Source organism: Artibeus jamaicensis, unplaced genomic scaffold (genome assembly GCF_021234435.1).
Source record: "Artibeus jamaicensis isolate MK-2021 breed Jamaican fruit bat unplaced genomic scaffold, CSHL_Jam_final contig_387, whole genome shotgun sequence".
Lineage (NCBI taxonomy): Eukaryota > Metazoa > Chordata > Mammalia > Chiroptera > Phyllostomidae > Artibeus > Artibeus jamaicensis.
In genome coordinates, this window is record NW_026521812.1 from 22,499,484 (window position 1) to 22,526,100 (window position 26,617).

At 36.6% G+C, this 26,617-nt stretch overlaps 1 protein-coding gene across 3 annotated transcripts in view; it reads left to right on the top strand.

The window, feature by feature from the left end:
* SESN1 (sestrin 1) overlaps nt 1-26,617 on the top strand; it is a 112,254-nt gene that overhangs the window by 80,322 nt on the left and 5,315 nt on the right. The window contains exons 1-7 of one of the 3 annotated variants that reach the window (XM_053664909.1): nt 9,047-9,253; nt 16,559-16,624; nt 17,380-17,580; nt 18,201-18,383; nt 20,112-20,354; nt 24,721-24,868; nt 25,827-25,939. In XM_053664909.1, the coding sequence (XP_053520884.1) occupies nt 9,152-9,253; nt 16,559-16,624; nt 17,380-17,580; nt 18,201-18,383; nt 20,112-20,354; nt 24,721-24,868; nt 25,827-25,939 (1,056 nt within the window). In that variant the 5' untranslated portion in view covers nt 9,047-9,151. Of the gene's footprint in view, nt 1-9,046; nt 9,254-16,379; nt 16,418-16,558; nt 16,625-17,379; nt 17,581-18,200; nt 18,384-20,111; nt 20,355-24,720; nt 24,869-25,826; nt 25,940-26,617 lie in introns of those variants that run through there. The other 2 variants (XM_053664910.1, XM_053664908.1) reach the window with 2 other exon arrangements.

Sequence of the window (26,617 nt, forward strand, 5' to 3'; positions counted from 1 at the left end):
CCACTGTCCCAACTCCGGGTACTGTAAATCAGGAAAAGAGCACAGGTCTATGTTTGAGGCCGCTGGCACCATCAGCTGTGTCACCACGCAGGCAGGATCTCTCCCTACTTAATCCAAAGTACTGTGGTACCCTCTCATGGTGCACTGGCAAGAGTTCTTTGTACCCAGTTCCAGCCAAAGTCTCTCTTGCTTTCTAGGCCACACGGCCAAAGGGGGCACCCCAAAGCTGCATGGGCCTCTTCTACCAAAGCTGCAGGGGTTCGCACTCCACCAAAAGCATGTGGCTGTCTTCTTCACCTGGCTGCAGGAATCTCCATTCTGGCAAAGCTGCGTGGTTTTCCCTTTCACCTGGGAAAGAGGGGGTCCGCACTCTGCCAAAATCACGTGGCTCCCCCTTTCACCTCACCAAGAGGGGGTCCTCACTCTGCTGAAACCACGTGGCTCTCCCTCTTTCACCTCACCAAGAGGGGGTCCTTTACTTTCCTGAAACCGCGTGGCTCCCTCTTACATGACTGCAGGGGTCCTCACTCTTTCCCAAACCACGTGGCCCTCTCCTCACCTGGGCAGTTATCCCCTCATGTCTGGGAACCAGTCTTTTCCAAGCTCCCAGACAGACCCTCCCACTCAGGGGCGCAGCCCCTAGTTCCATCCTGGGTAGAAGTCCACTCCCTTCTCCCTGGCTCAAAACTTGGCCACAGCTATTTAACATATCTATGAAACCAGTTAAAGGTTATAGATATCTTAAATAATCATTCCAGAGGTTAGCTGCAAAACTGTTGCTATGCAAAATAGCTCTCAGTGGCCCTGCTCTATTGGTCCCTGGGGGGGGGGGGGTGAGGACATCTTATATGTCTCTCCAATATTCCTATACACTTTGAATTCTGGACACCATTCCAAATCTTTTTTTGGGCCCCCCCCCTTGGCTGCACCCTGTATCAGAAGGTTGTTAAGAGATTTCCAGACTGGGTTTGGATTTTGGTTTTGGGGGTATTTTGTTGTTTTGCCTGCTGGAGCAATAAACTAGATGACTTTCCATGCAATGCTAACAGAGTCCTAACCTCTATGACTTGAGAGGTTTAAGTCTGAATAAAAGAAACCTAATCTCAAATTAAGATATTACTCCTTGTTCATAGGATTCAAGAAATTAAATGCATATAATTTTTATTCACTAAAAATTAATAATAATGAATAATTGAATGGTAAAGTCATTATATAATACTAAGATTTCTGTTTATTGGTAAATAATAGTATTGGCATCTGTACATAAACCTATGCCAAATGTATTTTTTAAATTAGAGTTATAACAAATTAAGGAAGAATAGTACCTTCTCTAGTTTGTAATATCTAAATAAAATCCTATTTTAATATTGATGTGGGAAGCTTTAGAAGACCTTTGCTCACCCAAAACCCCAGGCGCCCTGGGAGAGCGGTAAGGCCGTCTGGGAAAAGCAAACACCAGGACAGTCACAAGGACTGGGGCTAGCACCCCCACTGATAGAACTAATTTTCACATTTAGCCTTTGTACTCTGCTTCTGCCCCGTAGATAGACCTAATTACCGCATTCTGCTTCTGTATCTCGCTTTGCTACATAGACAGGAAGACCCCGTAGACTATATAAACCCCAAGAATCCTTTGTTCTGGGCTCAGAATTTGGAGACTGACTCCTATGCGCCCGTACACGTTAATAAACCTCATACTCCAGAATCCCTTGGTGTCTGGTTGCTTCGTTTTCCTATAACAATATTTCTCAGTTATTTGCCAAAAATTAGGAAAATCAGATTTCCTAATACTACAAATGAAATTATTTTGAATTCTGTTCAAACTTAAGCACTGTAAAAAATGTAATTTTAAAAGTGGCATTATCTCTTTTTTTTTTGTATGGTTAGCTAAACAAAAGGATAGTAGTGATAAACAAGAATAAATATCTTTATTTGTTGAACTACAGCATCCTGAATTTACCCACACCTTTTGGGCCAAGAGGAAAATGGCCCACAGAGATGCAATGAAGATCTGAAAGGCAGAATAGATGGGAAAGTTCGGTGGTGGTTTTATTTCTAAGACGCTTAATGACAGGCAAGTAGCCTCCAGATGTGGCCTTGTACTTTGTGACCAGGATAAGGATCTGTGAGGTAATACCCTCTTGAAAAGCAAGATCCAAGAAGGAGGCAGAAAAAGAAGGTGATTTAAAGGATCAAAGAACCTAAAACTAAAGATTATCACAAAGGAACTTAGTGGTGGTTCTTTGAGCTCTGTAAGAAAAGCACACATTATAGAACTCTATTCACTGTTTGGCAGTAATAATCACGGGTGGGTCATGGATAGGGAGGTCAGGATAGCTGTTATAAATACAAAATAACTCAGTTAAAATTTTTAGCATACCATCATTAGGATTTTGTTATTTGAATTAAAATTATCTTTAGTATGAATAAAACATTAAAAATTCAGACATAATTAAGCTGAAGGATTCATTAATATACATTTTACTGAAACAAATTAACCATGCGTAAATTCAACTTTATAAAGGAAATATACCTCAATGTTCAGTTCCATCAAGTCTGTGGACTCAGGATAAATTAAAGATATTAGTTTGGTTTTAACCTATTGAAAAGATAATTTTTTAATATGCTAGACTAATATATTCCTTGTAAATTTAAAAGTATATGTTTTATTAAAACCAGTTCTTTCCTGTGCCCAATAGCAGAAGTTTGAGAGTTTGAAAAATAGTTGCACGTTTTTAGATATAGATGAAATGCAGCCCCTTGACTACAATTTTTAAAACTAGACAACATATTAGTATATAGGCATAGTCTGAGAAATGCCTTATTGTTTTTAGTTTGTATCATTTCCTTTTTCTCCTTCTTTAAAACTTTCAGCAGCTCCTAAGAAAATATGGAAAAAGTACTCTCAATTTTCTACTACATTCACCTTTTTTCTGTACCTTATCCTATTCCAAATTAAACCTATTTCCCCTTATTTAACTCAGTAATGATGCTAAAAGTAATTTGCCTCTAAAAATTATAATATTTCTGAATTAATTCTACCATTTAATTTTGATATCTCAACACTTTCCTATCATTTCACCTTAGACAGGCTGGAGGGTGTTTAAAGCTAATCTTGTTTACAAAATATGTATAAATCTTGCCAAACAATGGTATGTATACAGGCAGTGTCTGACCTATATAGCTGCTGTCTTGGTGTCATGAAAGAGAGCAGACACAGAAAAAATTCAAGAAGCTTGGGAGTGTCTCTGGGTTCCCAAGAAGATGGGAAGAGACTATGAAAAATAGAAGCCGCTTAGCAGAATTGAACCTAAGCCCAATCTGATTCCCATGAGAGCCTGCCTGCTTATATAGTGGTCCCAGAGCCTTCAGAAATGTTTGTGTAGACGGCCCACATCTTTTATAAAATGAATATTGAACCTGAAATTCATTATTAAACTTTCAGTTGAGTTAGGCCTTTTTTTTTTTTTTTGTAATGGAAACATCTCTGCAGATTCATTCATTCAGCACTGTGTGCTGGTATTAGGGCAATGGAAATACAGGAGTGAACTAAAGACAAACATTCTGATTTAATGGAGCTTATATTTATTGAGAGAGACTAAATAAATTAGTATGAGATATCAGCCTTCATACAATAACCACTGTTGGTTTAAGAGCCCTGTTTTCTTTTTAACACCCATCAGTTATTATAAGAGGAATTGGGATAATGAGAGGAACATTTAAGAAGTTGGGGAGATTCAGGTGTGTTCCTTATTGAAGAAGCTTTGGGTAGCATAAAGTCACCAAACACCTCAGGAGAGACACAGAAGAGTGTTAAGGATAGAAAAAAAAAAGAAGAGCAGCTCTCTAAGACCAAGACTACTCATTTCATGTTTTCCATCTTTTTTTTTTAACCTACCAGATCTCACCCTGAGTATAAACAAGGAAGCTAAGTTTTTTTTTCTTCCTGTCCTCTTTGCTTGTCCTCATAGTCAAGAACTTAGGCTAATGCATAGTTATCAAGATTTTGAAAATATTCATTAAAAGAAGCAGTCCAGCTTCTGCTGCTTTGGATTCAGACAGATCTGTTTGTAATCTCAGGCTGCATTTTACTACTTTTATAACCTTAGACAAGTTACCCATACTTTATGAATTTACCTGTCTGCATTATGGGCGTGTGCTTAGTGTCTGATATGTAGGAAATCATGTTACTGGTCTTGTTACTATTAGCCTGGAAAACCTGACATGACTGAACACACTTATTCTTGCGTGAAAGTGATTTTCTAATTTACAACCACTGACACTGTTTAGATACTGCTTATTTACAATATGGGCAATGTGATTGCCTATATTTTTGAAAGCCTATGTGGAGATTTAAAACTGCATCTCTAAAAGAAAAACCCCTATGCTAATAGAGTAAATCTTAGAAGTTCTCATCATAAGGAAAAAAAACCACTATGTATGGTGACAGATGTTAACTAGATTTACTATGGTGATCATTTTATAGTACATACAAATATTGAATCATGTTAGGCACATTTTTCATTTTCAGCAATAACTTTATTGATTTGGATATTTTGAGTATGTTGGCTCTCTCCCACATGGTATAACATTGATTGTTCAAAATTAATGTCTCGATTTAATCACAATCAACTTCAACTGGTCTACCGTGGAGCATCGTCCAGAGAGAAATCTCCAGCATGAAACTTCGCGAACCACTTTTGACATGTTTGATCAATCCCAGCACCTTCTCCACACACTGCACAAATCTTTTTTTGAGTTTCAGCTGCATTCTTATCTTTCTTGAAATAATAAAACATAATATGCCAAAAATATTGCATATTTTCTTCTATCTTAATATTAAAATGGCTACACAAAAATTGACCAATTTTAATGTTATTTTTTAAATGCATGGTGATATGACAGCTGTCACAATACAATCTAACAAAATTGTTCCAAATGAAGTTAAAGACAATTAAGCTCTACTAGAGCCATCGTACAGGAAAAAACAACTGAACTTTTGGCCAATCCAATATAATGTTGTTTGCCAATTATACCTGAATTAAAAATAAATAAAAGAAGAAATCCTAAGAAGGAATAAGTAAATAAAAGAAGAAATGCTAAAGGAGAGAAAGACAGTGATGATTTGTCAACATTCTTGCTCCCTAGTAAGCCATATAATTCTAAAAATTAAAGAAGTGAAAAAAGTAGAGGACAAATAAGAACAATGTAAAATTGAAGTTCAGTGCTCAAAGGATCTCAATGTACCCAAAACATGGTTTTGAGAGGAAAAAAGTGCTTAGCAGACAAACTATATATATATAAACAGGAAGATATCAGCTATAGGAAAAATATCTTGACAAAATTAGTAAGCAGAAGTAATCTTACAAACCAGCATTCATTCTAATTAAATATTTAAATAACAATAGGGCATTTTCATGAATGCTTAAGCCACATAAACTAATCTCCCACTCTTCAAGCTCTTTGGTTTAATGGCTGAAAACATTGCTATTTGTGTTTTCTAATCAATTATTAAATATAATTCCTACTCTAATAAATAGATCTACAAATCTATAGTACTTTAAAGTAATTACTTGGGTTATGGTACAATTTAAGGTTTAAAATGTGGTCCATGAAAGTGTGATTATGACTTTTGGCCTGAGTAGTAAGAATTTTTTCTACTAAAACATATGTATTCTTTTTCCATGAATTGGCAGTAGTTTTTTAAATCAATTGCATAGAGGAAGCCACTTGTTCAGGAGAGCAGATAATTTGAGACTTATCTCCTAAATTTCAAAAACAAGGGAATGAGGCATGATTTCCTTTCTCTAGAAACATGCTGAAGAAACTAAATCCACCTTCATTCTTTCTCATCCTTTGCTTCATTCCCACTGTTCTTTAAACCACCCTCTTGACTTGCCAAATTGTTTTGAGACACCCTTCTTAACTCATCTTCCGGCCTCCAGTTTTGCCCTTTCCAATATACTTTCCTAAACCTTTGCTGAAATGCAAATCTGATGATATTTGAATAACTCCTCAGTACACTTAAGAATGAAATTTATTTTCCTTAACTCTTTAACAAGGTCTTCCCTTACTATTTCTTTTACTTAAACTCCATTCATTACTCTCAATACCCTCTGCTACAGAGGGAATGAACTTCCTTTATTCTGCTTCCCTAATGGACCACGCTCACTTCCCCACCTCTGGGCCTTTGCGCATGCTGGTTTTTTGTTTTGTTTTGTTTTGTTTTTGCTTGGAACCCCATCTTACTCCATGCCCCCCATCCCTTGCCCCCTGGCCACACACACATTATTCTTGCTAAGGCCTCTATTCCAATTCCCTAAGCCCCAGCTCTGATGTTTCTTCCTTCCAGAAGCCTACCTTGAGTCACCACTTCAGCTCTGGACTCTCTAATGGTTTGTAGTTCTCCGCTCAAATTAAGGCATTTAACACCATTCTGCTCTCTGTGGGTATATCAGGTTGTATTTGAGGAGGTTAGAGTTGAGACCATTTCTGCTAATGACAGATACAGAAACCTCACTTTGGTACAGCTATTTTTATCAAAATATTGTTAGAGGAAAGGACATATTTCAGATTATTACATCTTATATAACATGTCAGAATTCTTCTTAGGAAAAAAAATAAAATTTTGAAATGTTTAAATAGCAGATTTTATAAAATAGATGCTGTTCTATATTGATAACCTCTGGTAAATATCAAAAGCATAATTCTTTTTAGTTACTTTAAGTTACTGTTCAGTCCTGTTCTTTTCAGTTACATGTTCATCTTTTTAGCACATGTTTATTGTGGGCCTATCACATGCCTAGCACTTGGGGGATAGTTAGGAGAAGCCCCATCAGGACATCTGGACTACTCAACAAGTGAAATCTTTGGAAAAGACACACTTTATATTGAATGATTTGGAACAAAAACTTTCCAGAAGTGAAATTGAAACAGTGGTATTTTTAGGTTGATACATTTGTTGGGATTCCTGGTTACTATAGATTTATTTGGAGGCAACCTTTTTATGTTGGAGAATAGAGTGATGAATTCACAGTAGTGCTGTACCAAAAAGAGCAGAAATTAGCATTCTTTGAAGAACTTAAGTCAGTCTTTATAGCCACTTTAAAGGAATCTTGTCATTTAATGGCTAGAAGACCCTCAGTAAATCATTGAATTAGAGTATGTTATTTTTTTTCTTTTTATTTAAGGCAGCTCTGAAATAAGCTGAAACTTTCTTTTTTAAAAAAGAATCTTAATTGGAGCTCCCTATACAATGTATGGTTCTTCAACAAATATTTATTAAGCACTAAGTATCAAACACTACTTATATGTATACAGTTTGCAGTTGTCACTTGCATTTAATTATTTTAAACCATTTTGAGGTTAGCTAAATGCATGCTTCTCTATTGCCTCTCGTTAAAAAAATAGAAAGGTAAGCATTCTCCATGTTGCGAATGACATAATTTTAATGTCACAAACAAGGGTACACCATACTAGATAACTAACCCTAGTATTTTATTCCTTCCAGCAAGTAAAATCACAGACCAACTTTTCTAGAACCAGCTATCATTTTTCACATATTTCCTTCATTATCTAACTGGCTTTATAGCTCACGACCCCATAGAACAAGACCATTTGTTTCCAATATTCCTCTACAACCAGTTTATCTTGGAGGGTATATGGTATTGCTGCAAATAGGATGATTTACATGTTGTTGTCATTGTCGTTCTTGCCTATTTGTGGCTGAATGGGCATTTGTTATGTTTGTTGTGGCTGTACTCAGGGAAAGAGCTTGGAAACCTCTATAGACTTTTCTTCCATTTTATTAGCCCAAAATTGCTTTTCTTGACCAGTAAAAATATTTTGGATGTTTTAACAATTTGTAAAAGTAGTGTATGAGAACAAACATTTTCATCTGGCAACATAAAAAAAAGCAACCATTTTCACTTGCTACTTTTAAAATAAGAGTTTGAGCAAAAAGAGTAATAACTTAGCCTTATCTGAGACATTGTAACTTCAGTTCTAAGACGGAAACTTATTTTCAAGCCCTGGTTCCATGCCTGTCAGAATTTATTGATTTAAACTTCACTTGTTTCATTCTGTGAGAATGTTTCAGCTTTTTTTTTTTAACCTGTCAAGGAAGCTTTTTAAAACACAAGGGCAAACATGCAAAAAGATCTAATTTAGGAGTTGATTTTTAAAAAGTTAATAGAGCCATGTAAGGAAGTAGTGTTGACACAGGATTTGAGAGATTTGCATTCTGGATCCAGCAATGTCACTTATTTGTGGTCCTTTATAAACCTATATTTTCTCAAGTTCCTCATCAGATTTCAGAGAGAATTCTTTCTTAAGTAACCAAGGTACTTATGAGGGAACATTAGACATTTTAAATCCTTCGAATGTACTTGAAAAAAGAAAATTCAGAGACCTGCTACCAAAGCTTATCTTTGTAAGAATGATATTTACAGTTTTTATGTAGCTTACCAAAAATAATTTTACATTGAATATAGGCAGGCCATGTTCCTGCATCCTGCAGCCCAGTCTGCGTCGTTTGGGCATTACTGGGAAGGAAGAAGGGAAATTTCAATAGTTTATAAAATATAAAACGAACTTGATTCCTCCTGGTGGTGAGTTGGTTGCTGTCTGGCTCTAGGACCTAGAGTCTAGGTGAATGGCCCTGAGCGGGTGGAGAGAAGGCAGGCTCTCTGCTGCTGGTACGGGGGGTGGGGGAAGGGGGCAGAGACACAATCGCCTTTCTATGAAGCCCCGAGGGCTCGCGCTGCAGAGCAAGCTCACCTCCCAACCGACAAAGCCTGTTCTGGATTTGAGAATCAGCTGTTTTAGGAAGCTGGGCCTCTGGAGGTTGTTTTTCGCTGGACCGCATCAGAACCGCCCTCCAACGCCCGCCCCTCCGTGCCAAGAGGGCGGGGCTCCGGGCGCTGCGATTCCCTAATTGGTGCTCAGCCTCCGACCCGACGGAGTGACAGTAAGGGTGTAAGGGTGGGCAGTGAGGCTTGTTGGTTCGCCCCGCCCCTCTCGGAGCTGCTCCGCCCCCGTTCGCGCTGACTGAGGCGCTAAAGCCCAAAACCCAGCCGGACGCTCAGCGCTATCCTCCTCCGAGCCACCGAGGTAGCTACTCTGCGCCAGCACAGCCCTTTCCTCGTCGGACATGCGCTTGGCCACTGCCGCAGACGAGGCATACACAGCCTCACTAGCCGTCTCGGAGCTGCTTGGCTGCAAGCAGTGCGGCGGGGGCCACGGCCAGGAAGAGGTACCCGAGCGGGGAGGGGGCCGGGCGGGCGGCTGCCCGGGGGAGGGACCAGGCAGGCGGTTGGTACCCGGTCCGGCTGCTTGCTGGTCGTGCCGCTCCCCACCTTCACACCCTGACAGCTTCGGAGAATGCCCCTCTAGGAGGGAGCTCCCTGAAGCAACTGCCCGGCAGAGGCGTCTCCTGCTGGCCTGCGTCCGCTCAGGTGAAGGGACGGCCTGTGATGCACGGTGGGTGGGGAGACGTTTCCCACCACGAGTCCCTGAGCAGAAACTGCTGAGGCTAGAGGAAACAGCTGTCTCGGTCATTTAAATGAAGTCTCCAAAACGTAAATAACGTTGCCTTCTGAACAAGTCTCCACAAGTCAGAAACCTTACAAAGCTCTGGTCTCACGGTAGAACAGACTGTGGATTTTTTTTCCTCCCCCTCAGTCTTGTCAAACCAGATTATTCAGTGACCCTCACTTCCTTTGCCTCCTACTAAAAAAGCAGAAAGAAAAAAAATACATTTGAGTCCGTTAAAAGATGCTGTTGCCTAGAATAGGTATGTCCTGCCAGCTCCGTGACATTACACACATTTTCTTTTGTTTATTACCTTCCCTTTTGTATCTGAATTGGCCTTCAGAAAGAGCTAACTGTAACATTTTGTATGTTTACTAAATAGTTGCAAATAGGGAACCATTTGTTACTAATATAATTTTAAATTTTGAACCTTCGAAAGGCTTTGATTCAGAAAGTAACAAGGATCAAAGTAGAGAAATAGTCATTAAAATTTGAAATCAGAATGCTGTATTGTCTTAGTTCAAGAAATCTAAATATGAAGTAACTTCTCTGAAGCTTTGCCCACTAAAATGGCTCAGTTTTAGCATTCATAGTATTTTAAATGGAACATTAAAATAGTATACATTATGAGAATACTTGTATATTCACAGAAACTTAAATGAAGACAGTTTGTCTCGAAGGTTGTATAACAGCAAGTACTTTTTTTTATATTTTAACACTCATGGATATTACATGATCCTTGTTGCAATTAATACAGCCTTAAAAAAAAAATCTCTTACAACTTGCTTTGGAAACTTGACCAAAGAAAAAACACTGTGCAGATGTTGAAATAGCATTTACAGTTTCTGTTTGCAGCCATACAGATCTTTTTTCATTTTAAGAAGTGAACCTCAAATATTGTGCCTGAATAGATTTGTTATTTCTGGTTATATTTGTGTTGCAGAATCCTGTTTCTTGCCCAGGTCTAGACTCTCTAAATATAGCCGTGTAAACTGGAAGATAAAGAGATACATTTTTAGCTTGCACATTGATTACCCATGGGATTGTGCCCCTGGGACTGTGTTCATGAAACCAGGAAGCTTTGTATAGTCGTATTTCATTTTTAACACACCTAACATCTGAGAAGATAAATTGGGAAGCCATGCTTTATAGGAAAACAATTTACTTTACAAAAGAACTAACTCTTTCAAATAGTAAGCTTCATAATGCTTTTATACTAACACTCTACTGGAATGAAACTCCTCACTAAAATATAGGGCACACTTAGGACTAAAGTCAGCCTTACAAATCTAGTATTGACTTTGACGTCAGTGAGTGTTTATTTTTCTAGAATATAGTTTCATAAAAGACCAGATACTAAAAAATGAGATGCCTGAACTTTATAAATTCCCTAGTAGTTAATGACAACTTTAAAGGCAGTACTGGTATATTTTGTTATAGTAGGAATATTTCTTTATAACATTCTGTATTTCTTTATTTCTATATAAAATTTGTGAATGTCAAAAGGCTAGCACCCAGCTACAGGCAGTGATTCTTAAGGGGGAGTGGACTGGAGTTTTCACTTTTACACAGTGTATCATTGCCTTGTTGAAATGCTTCAAAAAACACACATTCCAATTAATATCAGTGTTGTAGTTATCAGTATTAAAACATCTATACAGCTTTAAAATATACCACCTACAGTGAGAAAAATATGATTCAGTAGTTTTACAAGTAGGTAGATGCCATAAGCCAACAAATGCTTTCATTTTGCATTTGTGGCAAATTGCTCATTCTTTCACTTACAGATATTTATATAGATTCATAGATATAGATATGTATATAGGTTCATACATTTAACAGATGTCTAAAATCTCATTAGAACAGTACTTTCACACAGTAATACATACAGTGAGTTACATAGTCTTTCTGTGGCACTGTCAACATTGGCTAAGAATTTTCATAGTGTGAAAGTTAGTGTGTCAGTATTATACCATAATGATACTATGTCAGAGATTTGCAGCAATGTTCTGATAATGGAGGCTGTTGCTGTCTCTTTCAAAAATGCTGATTAGCAGGATTGTTGAAGAGAGGACTGTTAGTTCCCATGTTAGTATTTTCCAGCCACACCTACACCAAGAGCCAGTGACATTTATGCTTTGATTAGCATCTACATCTACTTTTCAAAAAGGCTACTTTTTGTTGTCAGTTCTGCTTTGTAGAATCTAGATTGGTCAAAATTTGATCATAGTCTGTAATTCAGTTGCTTACAGATACAGATGAAGTCATTATTGAAGTAAACTTTAGGAAGTTATGAAATCTGCTTACTTTGGCTTATGATAACCCCACTGAAAACCTTCAGTGCCTTTTTTTTTATAAACACCTGTTAGAAAATAGGATACTAACTAATTTGTCCCGTGACTAGCAAAAGCAGTGTTTCAAAAGTAAGTTTTTCAAAAAATTGAAACTTTCAACCTTTTAGAAATGAAGAATACTATTGTTTAATAACAGTGGTGATTAAAATGACCTTTAAGTATCAAAAAACCTAAGGCTCAAAAAACACTACCTCTAGAACCAGATTTCTTGGCTGTTTTCAAAGTAATTGTCACCTGTATGCTTTCCCCAGAAGTTAGAACTTAATTTGTGTGTAATGAGAGGCTGGATGAAATCAGTGATCTGCTTCCTGCTAGTATCTGGACTGGGATAAATTGTGATGCAATCTCATGGCTCATCAGGAGCACCCCGGGTCAACCCTTTGTCTCTCTTGGGCATGAGATTAAGTAAAAAAAGATCATATCATGTTCTTGTATCCTTCTCATATACCTAGTCTATTAACTAAGAGAGAGAAAAAGGATAGCTTTTGAATCCTGCCTCCAAATATAAGAGAACAAGAAGTTATGTGAGGCCTAGAACGGCAGTTGCTGTATTCCCCATTATATTAATCTTGATAGTGACCCTTTCTTTTTTAAAATACTTGCTCTTTAAAAATCTGTCCATCTCCTACCCCTCCCCCATCTTTTCTTTCACTTCCTCTCTTCTCCCCTATTCATTTCCCTTTCTGCTCTTACAGAATGGCACAAACATCTCACAACCTCTTCAATTTAGTGGGAAATTGACCCTGGTAGCTTAAGGGTAAGCTGGGTAAAATTCTATCTTACTTAGAACTAGCCTTTGGTAAAACATGAAATCATGTCAGAGACTCCTTTTTACTCCTCCTTTCCACCCCCCACCCAGTTTTCCTATTCTTCTGTTCTTTTTTTATAGATTCAGCTTTCTTGCTAGACTGGCATCTCATCAAGGAATGAATGTGATGTTACACTAAGAGTTTATTAACACAGGGTATCTATAACCCACTTCCAAAAGTATTTGGTTTTCCTTAACATCCTGTTTTAAAATGCATCGTTTTTCACTTTAAAAGAATGTATTTCTAACCCTGGCTGTTGTGGCTCAGTGGATTGAATGCTGGCCTGTGAACCAAAGGGTCTCGGGTTTGATTCCCAGTCAAAGGCACATGCCTGGGTTGTGGGCCAGGTCCTCAGTAGGGGGTGCACAAGAGGCAACCACACATTGATGTTTTTCTCCCTCTCTTTCTCCCTGCCTTCCTTTCTCTAAACATAAATAAATAAAATCTTTAAAATTATAAAAATAAAAGAATGTATTTCTAAAGGAACAGGAAGAAAGAATTTGATGAAGGCAAGGTAGAGGGGAGACAGTGGTATGGATATGGCCACAAAATCCCTCCAGCTGTAGGAATGAACTTACAGGATTTGAGAATTACATAGGACCATTGGGAGGACCCTCGCCATACCTATAGGAAAACATGCTGCTTCTGAAGCACTGATTAACTGTCTTTGAATGTAAAACCATTGTTTTATAATAGTTTGCTATAGAAACTATACATTTGGTATAAAAAACCAAAAATAATATAATTCAGTGTATTTGTTTGAGGCTTATGTGTAATCAATCTGGTCTCATTAAAAATCTTTATATATGCTATCTACATGCTGCTAATATATTTGTAGAATAATGTCCTAGAAATGGAACTGGCAAGTTTTTTTGCCCTCTCCTTACAAAGAGTAACATAATTATACATATTATGCACTTTGCTTTTTTCGCCCCCATATATCTTAGAGATCTCGTGAAGCCAACCTGTATGGAACCACCTCATTTTGTAAAGACTGCATGTTCTTCTACTCTATTGATTTTCAACCCGTGTGCAAGAGGTACACTGATGTGCCACAAGAATTTTTAAAATATGCAGTACGTGACTGTATAGTCATAGGTACTGACCTCTTTTCCCTTAGATTGTCAGATACCAGACAGTAGTCAACACAACAATGGCCATCAGGTGTGAATGAATCCAATTATACCTATTTTTTTGTTACAGCAGCAAAAAAATATTTTTTTGGTGTGCCACAGAATTTTAGTATTTAGTTTATGCATGCCATGAGATGAAAAATACTGAAAATTGCTGTTCAGTCTCTGGTCATACTAAACTGTATTTAAACAGTTCTCTGTTGATGAGCACTTAGGTTGTTTTATATCTTGTTCTATTAAAACAGTGTTACAGTGATTGTCCTTTTACATATAAGATTTCACATATGTAACCTACATGACTATAAGTTAATGTTTAGGATGGATTTGTTGATTCAAAGGGTATGTGACTTTTTCATTTTGATCATTATTGCAAATTGCCCCCCCACAAGTTATAGTCATTTATACTCCTTATATATTTCTTGATCTTTTTATCCCATACTTCAAAATACTTCCATCAGAATTGTATAAGGAATGAATGATATTTTTCTCCATGGCCTCTCCACATCCTGTTATGAAACTTTTTTATTTTAAGCTATCTTTTAGGTGAAAAAATGGTATCTTAGTGTAGTTAAGTTGCAGTTGTTTCATTGTGAGTTAGTTACTTTTTTTAGCTATTTGTATTTCCTTTGAATTTCCTGTGTTCTTTGTTCATTTTTCTGTCGGGTTATTGGGGTTCTTTTCTATTGATTTGTAGGAGTTTTTATGTATTAAAAAATTAGCCCTTTGATATATGAATTGCAAATGTTTCCATTTTCTGTTTGCTTTTGACTTTGTATGCTTGTTTTTCCCATGTGAAAGTATTTTTGCCATCAAATTATCAATCTTATATTTTTATGACTTGGATTTTGAGACATTCTTTGGCCTATTCATTGCATGCATGTTTTGTTCTACTGCAGTGGGGTTCTTTTTTAAATACATAGCTCTGATTTTTTGTGAAGTAAAGTATGATTTAGAAATCCAACTTTATTTTTTTCTGAGTGGCTATCTAGTTGTCCCAAGATGATTTGTTGACTAATCTGCCCCATTTGACATGCCATCTTTTTATATATTAAAGTCCCAAGAATAATGTTTCTTATTATAAAAGAATAATAAACTCTTGAAATGGATACTTTCTTCAAATGCATTTTGTTTAAATAAGATAGTTAAGGAATGAGAAAGGGTAAATACTGATTTTAGCCTTAAAGTTTTGCCCAGTATATTTTGTTTGAATTGTGTGTAATTAGATCAGAAATTCAGCAGTTAAAAAGGCTAACAGAGTCATCATTTTACATAAATGGCTGCAGCTCTACCAAGATGATATGTTGAATAGCAGGAATGTGGTTTTTCTTGCATTTATTGTTAAGATATTAAAATGAGGACATATCCATAGTCAGTCTAGTGAATCGAGTGCCTCCTCTAATGAAGTGTATGGTTGTTAGAACAATATTGTCTTCAGTGTAAGTGTGAAATAACCAGATTAAGAAATCACTGACCTCCAATACAAGATTTGAATAATATTATATATATAGGTATTATAATACACATATATGTATTATAGATTCATTTGCCAAATGTACCTTACTTTGAATCTGAATCCCAAGTTCTCCTAATAAAGATTCTCTTCCATTCTGTCCTGCTTGCTTAACTTTTAAAACTCCATTCTGCTCAAAAGGTTTTCATTCACTTGGACCAAATTTCTTGAATTGCTGCCACATGTCCTTCTTTATCCACACCACCCCCCGCTTTTTTTTTTTCTTTAAATGGAAAGCGTCTGGTTTATATCATGAAGGACTTTTTGAAGCAGTATTGAGAGGGCAGAAATGCTATTTGTATGTAATTTTGTGTATAATTTGTTTTTAAGCAAGGGTTAATCGTAAAATGCTAAGGATTTTTAAGATACCAGGCTGATGAGCCTCAAAAAAAGGTTGAATTATTTTGATTTTGTTTCTATGAGCACACTATATTGGGGCAGGGGAATGGAAGTCTTAAGAGTAGATTTTTGGGTTTTGTTCATGACACTACACTGTCACTTAAGGTATAGAATTCTTGATTCCAGGTACAGAATTCTGGATTCACTATGTCAAGAAGCAGAAAACCATTTATTTCTTAATTACTTGAACTTCCCTAAAATATGAGCAAGGTTGATGGCATCTTGTAAATAAAAAAACCTTAATTTAAGGCTCACAACCAAGTTAATTTCTCTAAAATTGGTTTTTCAACCACAGAGAAAACAGTACTCTTTTGTAGATTTAAGCAACGTTTTATTTTTTATAATATTGCTGTTATTATTGTGAACTGTTAATTATAGGTATCTTAAACTGAAAGAAGTATAATTAGTATTACATCTAGGTAGAGGTCACTGCTTTTTCATTTCCTGACAAGATGCACTGAAACTGATATTTGGTTGGTTGTATTTTGGATGTACAAACACATTGGGATGATTTTGTATCACTGACAATCCGCAGGGTTGGCTGCTATGTGCTGAACTTTCTGTTCTAGACATTTTGCCAAGTACTTTATGCAAAACCCTGGTTTAAGTGAAACAGGTTTCATTGTTTTTAGTCAGAGTCATATTGTAAGCTGTTGTCAGCTATGTGGTGCAGAGGAATTGGTATGTATATATGGCCATGAAAACAAACCACCAAAACAAGCGTGTCTCTGTTCAACTGGTTGTTTTTCCCCCTCATTCCTGTAGCCTAAGTTCATGTTGTTTACTGCTAGAGGTCTGAGATGGTGTAATTTTCTTTTCTAGGAACTTGGAATTCAGATTCCTCGACCACTAGGACACGGACCAAGCAGATTTATCCCAGAAAAGGAGGTATGCTGTTTGCGAAAGTAAATAGTAACCGTGTGTTTTTAAGGAAAAGCTTTCATGACCCACATCTTGGCATCTGAATAACTGTTAGTGAACAACATGTTTTATGCAGAGTCGATCACAATAATCAACATGCTTTGGCAGTGAGTCTGTGGGATTAGAAAGCTGTTGTAGTCATGTTGATTTCTAGTATTTCTAACACCCATATTTAATCAAGGAAAGGCAAGACTTGTTTTGAGCAATGATAATCCTTCTGATTATATTTAGATGTTATTTAAGTGTGTGCCCATAGCTGAGTTACTTGGTCTTAACCATCTCTACAGGTTTGCATCAATGCTTGATTGGATCTTTAATTTTAAGTATGTAAATATTTTTATACTTTGTTTATAGATTGTTAGCTTTAGTCAATTTTGGTTCTCCTTAAATCTCCATGGTTATAAGGGAAGGCTTTAGTATCTGTTTGCAAGCTCTGCAAGTTTGATAATCTAAATTTGCTTATCTGGATTCTGGTCAAATCTGCAAGCAGGCTATCTAGATGGCCTTTAATGTTTCGCCTTTGTTGTTTATTCCCTTCTACATAATGTGTGACTGTTTATTCTTCTCTCTGCTCCCAGTTGAGTTAAATTTGTAGAATTATAACCTTTCTGTTCTCTGAAGACAAATTTCATCTGCTTCTAGACGACAGAGTGCAGTGCATGTGTATTTTCTTTAATGCTGGTTTACAATGGACATAACCATGGTTTTTCTCTTTTATACAGATTCTTCAAGTTGGGAGTGAAGACGCACAGATGCATGCTTTATTTGCAGATTCTTTTGCTGCTTTGGGTCGTTTGGATAACATTACATTAGTGATGGTTTTTCACCCACAGTATCTGGAAAGTTTCTTAAAAACTCAACACTATCTACTGCAAATGGATGGGCCATTACCCCTACATTACCGGCACTACATTGGAATAATGGTTTGTGAACATTCCATGAAGAATTCTGCCTGGTTGTTTATTAGTCTTTTTAAGAGATTATTAATTCTTTAAAAACAGGGATAGATACTTATATTGTGATTTCCACCTGTGTTTCTGTTAGGTAGTGTCTGTTTTTCCTTCTTATAAATAAAAAATACTCTCAAGTATAATGGAAAAAGAAACATGTACTTATATACTTTTGAAAATAATAATAATAGAATAATAGTAAATAAGAGAATAAAGTAGAACAATATCTCACTAATATAAATAGTTCACATTACGTAAGTGGCGCTACTCCTATTCAATTAGTAAATATCACATTAATTATGGTTGGCACCTTAATTAAGTTTTTTTCTTAATCTGAGGTTCTGAAAGTTGTATATAAATAAAGTTTCTAATGTGCAAATACTTTTATCAAATATTTTGTTCTAAAATATTTCTGAGGCGCTTTCTATGGTGTATCAATTTTTAAACTGTTTATATGAAAATTTCTATAGTTTAGGAAAATTTGAAAACATGTTAATCAGAAACTTAATTAGCTGTTTTGCACATTGTAAAGGAAAAGGATTTTTAATTCAAGATTTTATTATATTTGTTTTCTCTTTTTGTTTTCTTTTAAGGCTGCAGCAAGACATCAGTGCTCCTACTTAGTGAACCTCCATGTAAATGATTTCCTTCATGTTGGTGGGGACCCTAAGTGGCTTAATGGCTTAGAGAATGCGCCTCAAAAACTACAAAATTTAGGAGAACTTAACAAATTGTTAGCCCATAGACCTTGGCTTATTACCAAAGAACACATTGAGGTAAGTAGTATATCTAGAGGGCCATTAAATTTTTTTAATAGATTATTTTTAGAGCAGTTTTAGGTTTACAGAAAAATGGCAGTTCCCATATTCTACCCTCTTAGCCTACCCCTCCCACACACACACCCAAGTTCTCCTATTATTAATAACTAGCATTATTAGTATGGTACATTTTTTAATAATTGATGAATCAGTACTGTTATCATTAACTAAAGTCTATTGTTTACATTAAAGTTCATTCTTTGAGTTGTATAGTTTTATGGATTTTCATAAATGCATGTCATGTATCCACCATAACAGTATCATACAGAATAGTTTCTCTGCTCTAAAAATCCCATTCATTTCTTTCCCCTTCCCTTTAAACTCCTCCAACTGATCTTTTTACTCTCTATAGTTTTGCCTTTTCCAGAATGACATATACTTGGAATCATACAGTATATAGCTTTTTCAGACTGGCTTCTTATACTTCTCAGTATGTATTTTAGGTTCCTACATGCCTTTAAATGGCTTCCTAGCTCATTTATTTTTATTGCTGAGAAAATGGTTTAATGTATGCATGTATCACCATTTGTTTATTCACCTATTGAAGGACATCTTGGTTACTTCCAGTTTGGGTCAGTTAAGAATAAAGCTGCTCCAAACATTCATGTGCAGATTTTTGGTGGACCTAAGTTTTAAACTCAGTTGGGTAAATAACTAGGTATGTGAGTGCTGAGTTGTATGGTAAGCCTATGTTTAGCTTTGAAAGAAACTGTCCTCCAAAGTGGCTGTACCAGTTTGCATTCCCACCAGCAGTTAATAAGCATTCCAGTTGCTCTATATCCTTGTCAGCATTTGGTGTTTTCAGTGTTTTGGATTTTAGCCATCCTGATAGTTGTGAAGTGGCCTCTTGTTCTATATCTTTTAAAAATACCATCTTAAACTACTTCTTTCTGGTTCTATTTATTTAAAAAAGATAATAGAATAAGAATAAAAGTAGGTTGACATTCTCAAAAAGTATCTATCATGTAAGAGAAATTCTTGAAAATACATCTTTTTGGTCTTATCTGTTTTATAGAACATTTTAGATAATGTTACATAATTGAAACATCAAGAAAAATAAGATTTGAATATGATTAATATATATTATCTATTAATGAAAATTATACAAGATTATAGAGTAGATAATGAAGCAGAAGGAACACAGATTGTAAGACTTTGAAGAATTGTAGACTTTACCTTGGTCATAATTTTAAAAATTTAATTTGATTTAGGAATATTCAGAGTCAAGTTGTTCAGACCACTGTCTTAAAAATTCTTGAGGAGGCCTTATAATAAAAAAAATTTTCACACATAGGCATATTTTATACAGTAGCTTCCCCTTTAAATACAAATTATATTTGGTTTGAAACTTTGAAGAACATACTTAATCCATTCATAATCTAATATGTGAAATATAGCGACTGCTTTTAATACGCTTTTACTGCAAAATGAATTGTTATATTTTTGAATCAGGATTTCAGAAAATCAGAAATGATAATGTGTCATTACAAGATTATGTAAGCTTTATTGGTGAATACATGTTCATAAAAATTAGCAAATTCCGGGTTCTACATGTCTCAAATAGTGATATAAGGTTTTGTATAATAACTAGTTTTGTTTTCAACTGGTTAAATACCAAGATGAACTATATACTTTCACCAGCACCATACTGCAGTATAACAATATCTCTTTTTTTTTTCCCCTAAGCAACTTTTAAAAGCTGAAGAGCACAGCTGGTCCCTTGCAGAACTGGTACATGCAGTAGTTCTACTCACACACTATCATTCTCTTGCCTCGTTCACATTTGGCTGTGGAATCAGTCCAGAAATTCATTGTGATGGTGGCCACACATTCAGACCTCCTTCTGTTAGTAACTACTGCATCTATGACATTACAAATGGCAATCACAGTGTGGAAGAGAGTCAGATCAACTCAGCAGGAAATGTTTCGGTAAGTATCTTATTTGTTACAGGATTGTCATAAGACTAATCACAACAATTACTCTCATTTTATTTTTTAATTTGGTCACTATATCTGTTCATTCAGCAAGTACTTATTGACTTTCTCACATGTCTGGCACCAGTCTAATACTAAGGGATATACACAATTATAAGACTTTATAGGAAGTTATACTTGAGTAATTTTAGGATCAGGAGCCACCAGAATATGCCCCATCAGAGCCAGCTAGTACTGAATGTAATGGGAGGAGGGGAGGCTGAGAATAGTGCTCTGTGGTGGCAGTAACTTCCTAATGCCAATCACATCCCTTTCTTCCCTTTTGCACAAAAGAGACTAGCTTTTTAATTGCTTATCTTTTAGAAGATTTAATTATTCTTGATCTGGAAGTTTCTCCTTTTAAAATTCTTATTCATGTTTAACTTGATACAAATAAATATAAAAGCAAATGTAATTTTATTAAAATGCTTTCGTCTCTGTTCCTTTTCTCTCACTTTTGTATTTTCTCAAAACAAGTTGAATTTTACTTCCTGTATACAATGAGTCAAAATTCCCTCTACATTCTTTTGCAATGGTGAGAGTATAAGGGTTTGTTTCTAAAGAGAAATCAGAAACAGCATCACAGCCTTCTGCATACTTTTCACAGATTTTTCTCAGTTGTATTATTCCTTTGAAACAGAGTTGGACAGGTTGAATTGCCTTTAATATAAATTTGACTGTGGGCAAGTTATCTAGCCTCTGTGCACTTCTGTTCTTTCGTGTCTAATTAAAAGTCAAACACAAGGTTGTTGTAAGTTTTAAATGAAACATCTCTAGGCAGCTTCAACCTGAGTCTTGGCTTCTTACCTTTCTCCCTAAACATTGGCTTCAGCACCCACTCCAGCTTCTTCACAAACTACTGGACCCTGGGCTCTTTGCAGTTCCCCAGCCACTGGGTCCAGTCGGCCAGCAGCACAGCCAGTGTCTATGCAGATGCTGGGGGCTTGGGCTTCTGGATCTTGATGTTCCACTCCACCAGCATGCAGGGCAGCTGGGAATCGGGGGGCCTGGCTGTGGGAATGGCTGGGGATCTGGCAAGCATAGTGGACATCCAGAGCAAGAAGGAGACTATGCAATGCCTGCATGACCACCACCTTCTCACCTGGAGAGAGTGAGAAGCCTAGAGGCTGATAATCAGAGACTGTAGAGCAGAATCCAGGGATACCTGGAAAAGGAACCCCAGGTCAGAGACTGGGGGCATTATTCCAAGACCATCAAGGACCCTAGGGCTCAGATCTTTGCAAATTCTGTGGACAGTGCTCTTATCATTCTGCGGATTGATATTGCCCATCTTGCACACTTCAGAGTCAAGTATGAGACAGAGCTGGCCATGTGCCAGTCTGTGGAGAATGACATCAATGGGATCTGAAAGGTCATGATGACACCAATATCCCTTGGCTGCAGCTGGAGACAGATTGAGGCTCTCAAGGAGGAGCTGCTCTTCGTGAAGAACAACAACGAAAAGGAAGTAAATGGTCTACAAAACCAGATTGCCGACTCTGGGTTGACCATGGAGTTGGATGTCCTCAAATCTCAGGACTTCAGCAAGATCATGGTAGACATCAGGCCCAGTATGACAAGCTGGCTCGGAAGAACTGAGAGGAGCTGGACAAGTACTGGTCCTAGCAGATTGAGGAGCGCACCACCACGGTCACCTCACAGACCACTGAGATAGGAGCTGCTGAGAGGATACTCACAGAGCTGAGACTTAAGGTCCAGTCCTTGGAGACTGACCTGGACTTATGAGAAATCTGAAGGTGAGTTTGGAGAACAGCCTGAGGGAGGTGGAGATGCGCAATGCCACGCGGATGGAACAACTCAATGGGATCCTGCTGCACCTGGAGTCAGAGCTGGCCCAGATCTGGGCAGAGGGGCAGTGCCAGGCCCAGGAGAATGAGGCCCTGCTGAAGATCAAAGTCAGTCTGGAGGCTGGAAGAAGGGGAGGATTCTGATCTTGTTGATGCCCTGGACAACAGCCACTCCTTACAAACCATCCAAAAGACCACTTCCGTCAGGGTTGTGGGCTGCAAAATGGTGTCTGAGATCAATAACACCAAAGTTCTGAGGCATTAGAGGCAGAGGTGGGGCACCCTTTGGAGGGGCAGGAAGCCACTAAAAAGTTCAGAGATCATTGAACATCAAAAGAAAAGAAATATCTCTAAAGAGGTAAAAGGCCTATTACAGTACTTGGTATTTATCAGATGCTAAATAAGAGACAGCAATTACATTACCATGATATCAGCACATAAAGGAAAATCATTTTCCCAAAGCTGGTCAATGTACTGTGCTGACCATCATTTTCACCCTCTTGAGCTAGTGGGGTTCATGTTATATGTCTGTATGTGGCCACTGATCACTTAACAAAGCTTAGAGATTGAGATGATCTAAGGGACAGCATATCGGTTGCTAGGATGCTTGGAATCATATTGTCCTTTCACACCTTTAATATAGTACAAGACTAAAGAAAAAGTACTTGATTGTTTTTAGTGATCCTTCTATTAAATAATAGTGAAAGAATAGAAAATTTTTCTCTACTGGATAAGCTCCCTATTTTCAGGTGTTGAGTTGGCTACTTTTAGAAGGTTTATGGCCCACACTGATGAGACTTGACAGTAATCTGACATAGCTTATTCTTCAGGTACATGTCTGATATCTGACTCAGTTTTTCAGATACAAATGATAAAAAAATAATTTCCTCATACAATATTAACATTTTAACATTAAAATGAAATGTCTTTTTTTTACACTAACAATTTTAACATTTTTCAAGGAGCAAAAGAAATACACTTTATTTCCTTAAGAATACTTAAAATTTGACTATTGTAGAAGAAAATTGGTAAACAAAATAGATAAATTAACACAATGAGGGATAATGTGAGTTGACAGAGATCTTGAAATTAAAGAAAAAGACGACATTGGGTCAGTCTCTTAAATTTCAGCCCCATTCTAATTTTTGTTTGGCTACTGATGTTGTCTCAGGAATAATTATACAGAGGTATGCATGCACCAGAAAAATCATCAATACATCACAGAAACACTTCCCATCATGAAATTTTGAAAGAAAGTGCTTAGTTACAGGGAGGGGACTTTTGTATAACTGTTAGGATCATGTGAAAATATAAAATACAAATAATATAACACTATTTTCTCCTAATATAAAATTATTCTGACAGTCATTCTGCAACACAGTGATTGTGTTGCACACAATCCTGGCACAGTAGATATTTCTTGAGTATCTATTATGTGTCAGGCACCATGCAAGGTTCTAAATATATACCAATAAATTAAACAGCTCCCCTGCCCTTATAAAGGTTTGGTCTTAGAGCAGCAGACATTAAACCAATTGCTATAACAATTACAAACACAAACTGGTTGGCTTTCTGAAGAAAAGAGCAGAGTATTATTTGAGACTAGTTAGGGTGGCTGGGTTGGGACTGGGGACTCGGAGGAGTGTGTAACCTGACTTGACACCTGAAGGACTAATGGTGTAAGCCAGGAAGAGAGTGGGAGAGGAAGGGGAAGAACATTCCTAGCAAAAGAAATTTATAAAGGGAAAAACAATGTTTTTGTATTTGAACACTGTGATTTGAAATTTTAAGGTTTCTTACTATATCTATTTTATAAAATATAAATTCCACAGATTTGATCCAGCTTTCATAGTAAGGATGCAGCAGCGTAGAGAAGTATAAATTGTTTGGCTAGTTGAAGACCACTTGGCCAGTCCTCCTGTGTCAGACCTGGCATTACAAATGTGCCACTAATGTAGCCATACCAGCAAGTGACAGCTGCCAGCCCCATTTGTGGAGGTCCAGTGTATGTCTCCAGCCCCATAAAGACATGTTTCCTTCTTAATTGGTAAATTGGAAAGACAGAACTGATCACTGTAATTTAAAGATGATATGTCTATCATCCTTATGTCTATGCACATCATCTACACTGTGCACAATGTACACAATTGATGCAAAACCACCTACACTTTGTGTGTCTTGTTGAAACTGCTCAAGTAGAAGTTAACTTTGAATATTCAGTTGTTTTAAATTGGCAAGTAATATTACATTCTAATTTTTGAAACAGCATTAACAGTAATGAGATTATATTCTAAGGTAAAAACATTAGACTGTGTTCTTAAAATAATTTTTCTATTTTAAAATCTGCATATCTGTGTGTAATAGGCCAAAACCAGTTATTCATGTGTATTAAAATTATAAGATTTATTTTTCTTACATTCTGTTAAAATCCAAATTCTTATGAGGTAGCCTTCAGTGAAAATTCAGAAGTTTCATCTCTAACACATGTAACATTAATTGTATTTTCTCTTCAGGTAAGTGATTCCTTCTTTGAGGTTGAAGCCCTCATGGAAAAGATGAGGCAATTACAGGAATGTCGAGATGAAGAAGAGGCAAGTCAGGAAGAGATGGCTTCACGTTTTGAAATAGAAAAAAGAGAAAGCATGTTTGTTTTCTCTTCAGGTAAAAACTGTTACATACCAATCAAATTTCTGTTGCTTACAAAAAATAGCCCAGTTTTTTAATTGAAAATTTAAAAGGTTTTAAACATCAATCTAAATATCTCTTTCCTTTGAGAGAGACTATTGCATAGCTGTTCCTACTTATAGATAAAGCAGGCAACCCAGAAAAGGAAGGTATAGTGAAAACAGTACTAGACTAGGAGAAAGGACATTTGAAAAAAATCTCATTTGTATACAGGCAGACCTCAGAGATATTAACATGAGCCACAGTACTTTTGCAGGTGGAGGATCTTGCTCACAATTTGTAGGGGGGACAAAAAGCAACACCTGTGAAGTGCAATACAATGAAGAATGAAGTGTGTCTAAATGGAGGTTGTATGTTAGGTTGTTTTTCCTTGAGGAAAAGTTTTTGTTTCTATTTACTTGAAACTATAATCTCATCAACTCCTAAATATAAAAATAGTTCAGAAAGGCTTAGAACAGTGCACACACATACACACACCTCTTTCCTTTATTCACCACTCTAAAACCTTTGAACTGTCAGAAATAGTATATATTATAGGACATTAACATTAAAAAAAAACAATCCAAGTGCCAAAGTTTGGAGCATAGCTGATTTGTTATCACCATAAAGATTATCCAAGAGGGTGTTCATACTTGGAGTACATACTTAATTAGGACCTCATATCTATAAATTGGAGCAGAGACAGAATGAGTCTTAATGAAAAGCATAAAAAATTTACACATGAGTATTTTTAATAACAGAGAACCTATTTTTATTATACTCAATTTATAGGTAAGTAAGCTATTTCTCTTTGTAGTTTTAAGACTATCTTAGTTTATATTGCCTACCAGGGGTCAAAGAAAGGATTATTCTATTTTTACTTGTCATGTAAAATGAATTCTAACTAGTGTCCTGTTTTTGGAAAGTTTTCAGTGACCTTTTTAAATTATTTCAGATGATGAAGATGTGACACCAGCAAGAGATGTAGCTCGTCACTTTGAGGATACGAGTTACGGCTATAAGGATTTCTCCAGACATGGGATGCATGTCCCAACATTTCGAGTCCAGGTAAAATCACAGTGTGTTGTATGCACACGATTGGTTTGAAATAACTCAGTTTGACTTAATGAGAGCCACTTGGATTTGAGAACTATAAAATGTTGCAGAAAGAAGTAACTTTTCTCTATATAGGCAGTTCCCTTAGGTCTGTTTATTATATTGTTAAAGGTGTACTTATTATATTGTTAAAGTTCATAAATCAGTAGTTCAGAATTCAGAACACATTCACCCATAAAACACAATTATAATGGTGATTGGGTTCCCAGATAATGCATTAAAAATTTAAAGTTCTAATGTTACTACTAACAATAAATAATAGTTGTATTTGAACGTAGCTAGCATTTATAGCATTGGTTTTTCTACCCCTCTCCTACTGAGCCCAGTGTTAACGTGAGGTGATTTATGCCCTGATATGCACCAGGCCTGAGGGACCAGAGAAATGTCCTCAGCATAACAAGCAGTGTGTGTGGGTGGAGGGAAAGGGATAAGGAAAATCAGAGGTGAAACATGTGTTTAAATACAGATATCACAGTGAGATAAAGCATGACAATTACAGCGTTCCAATTCCCTTTAAAATACAAACTGAATGGTATTTGAAGCGATGAGAATTTTTGAGCGTTTCAAATTTAAACCTTAGGATTCACATAAATATTCAAAATTATTTAACACCTGTCTCTTGGAGTGAAT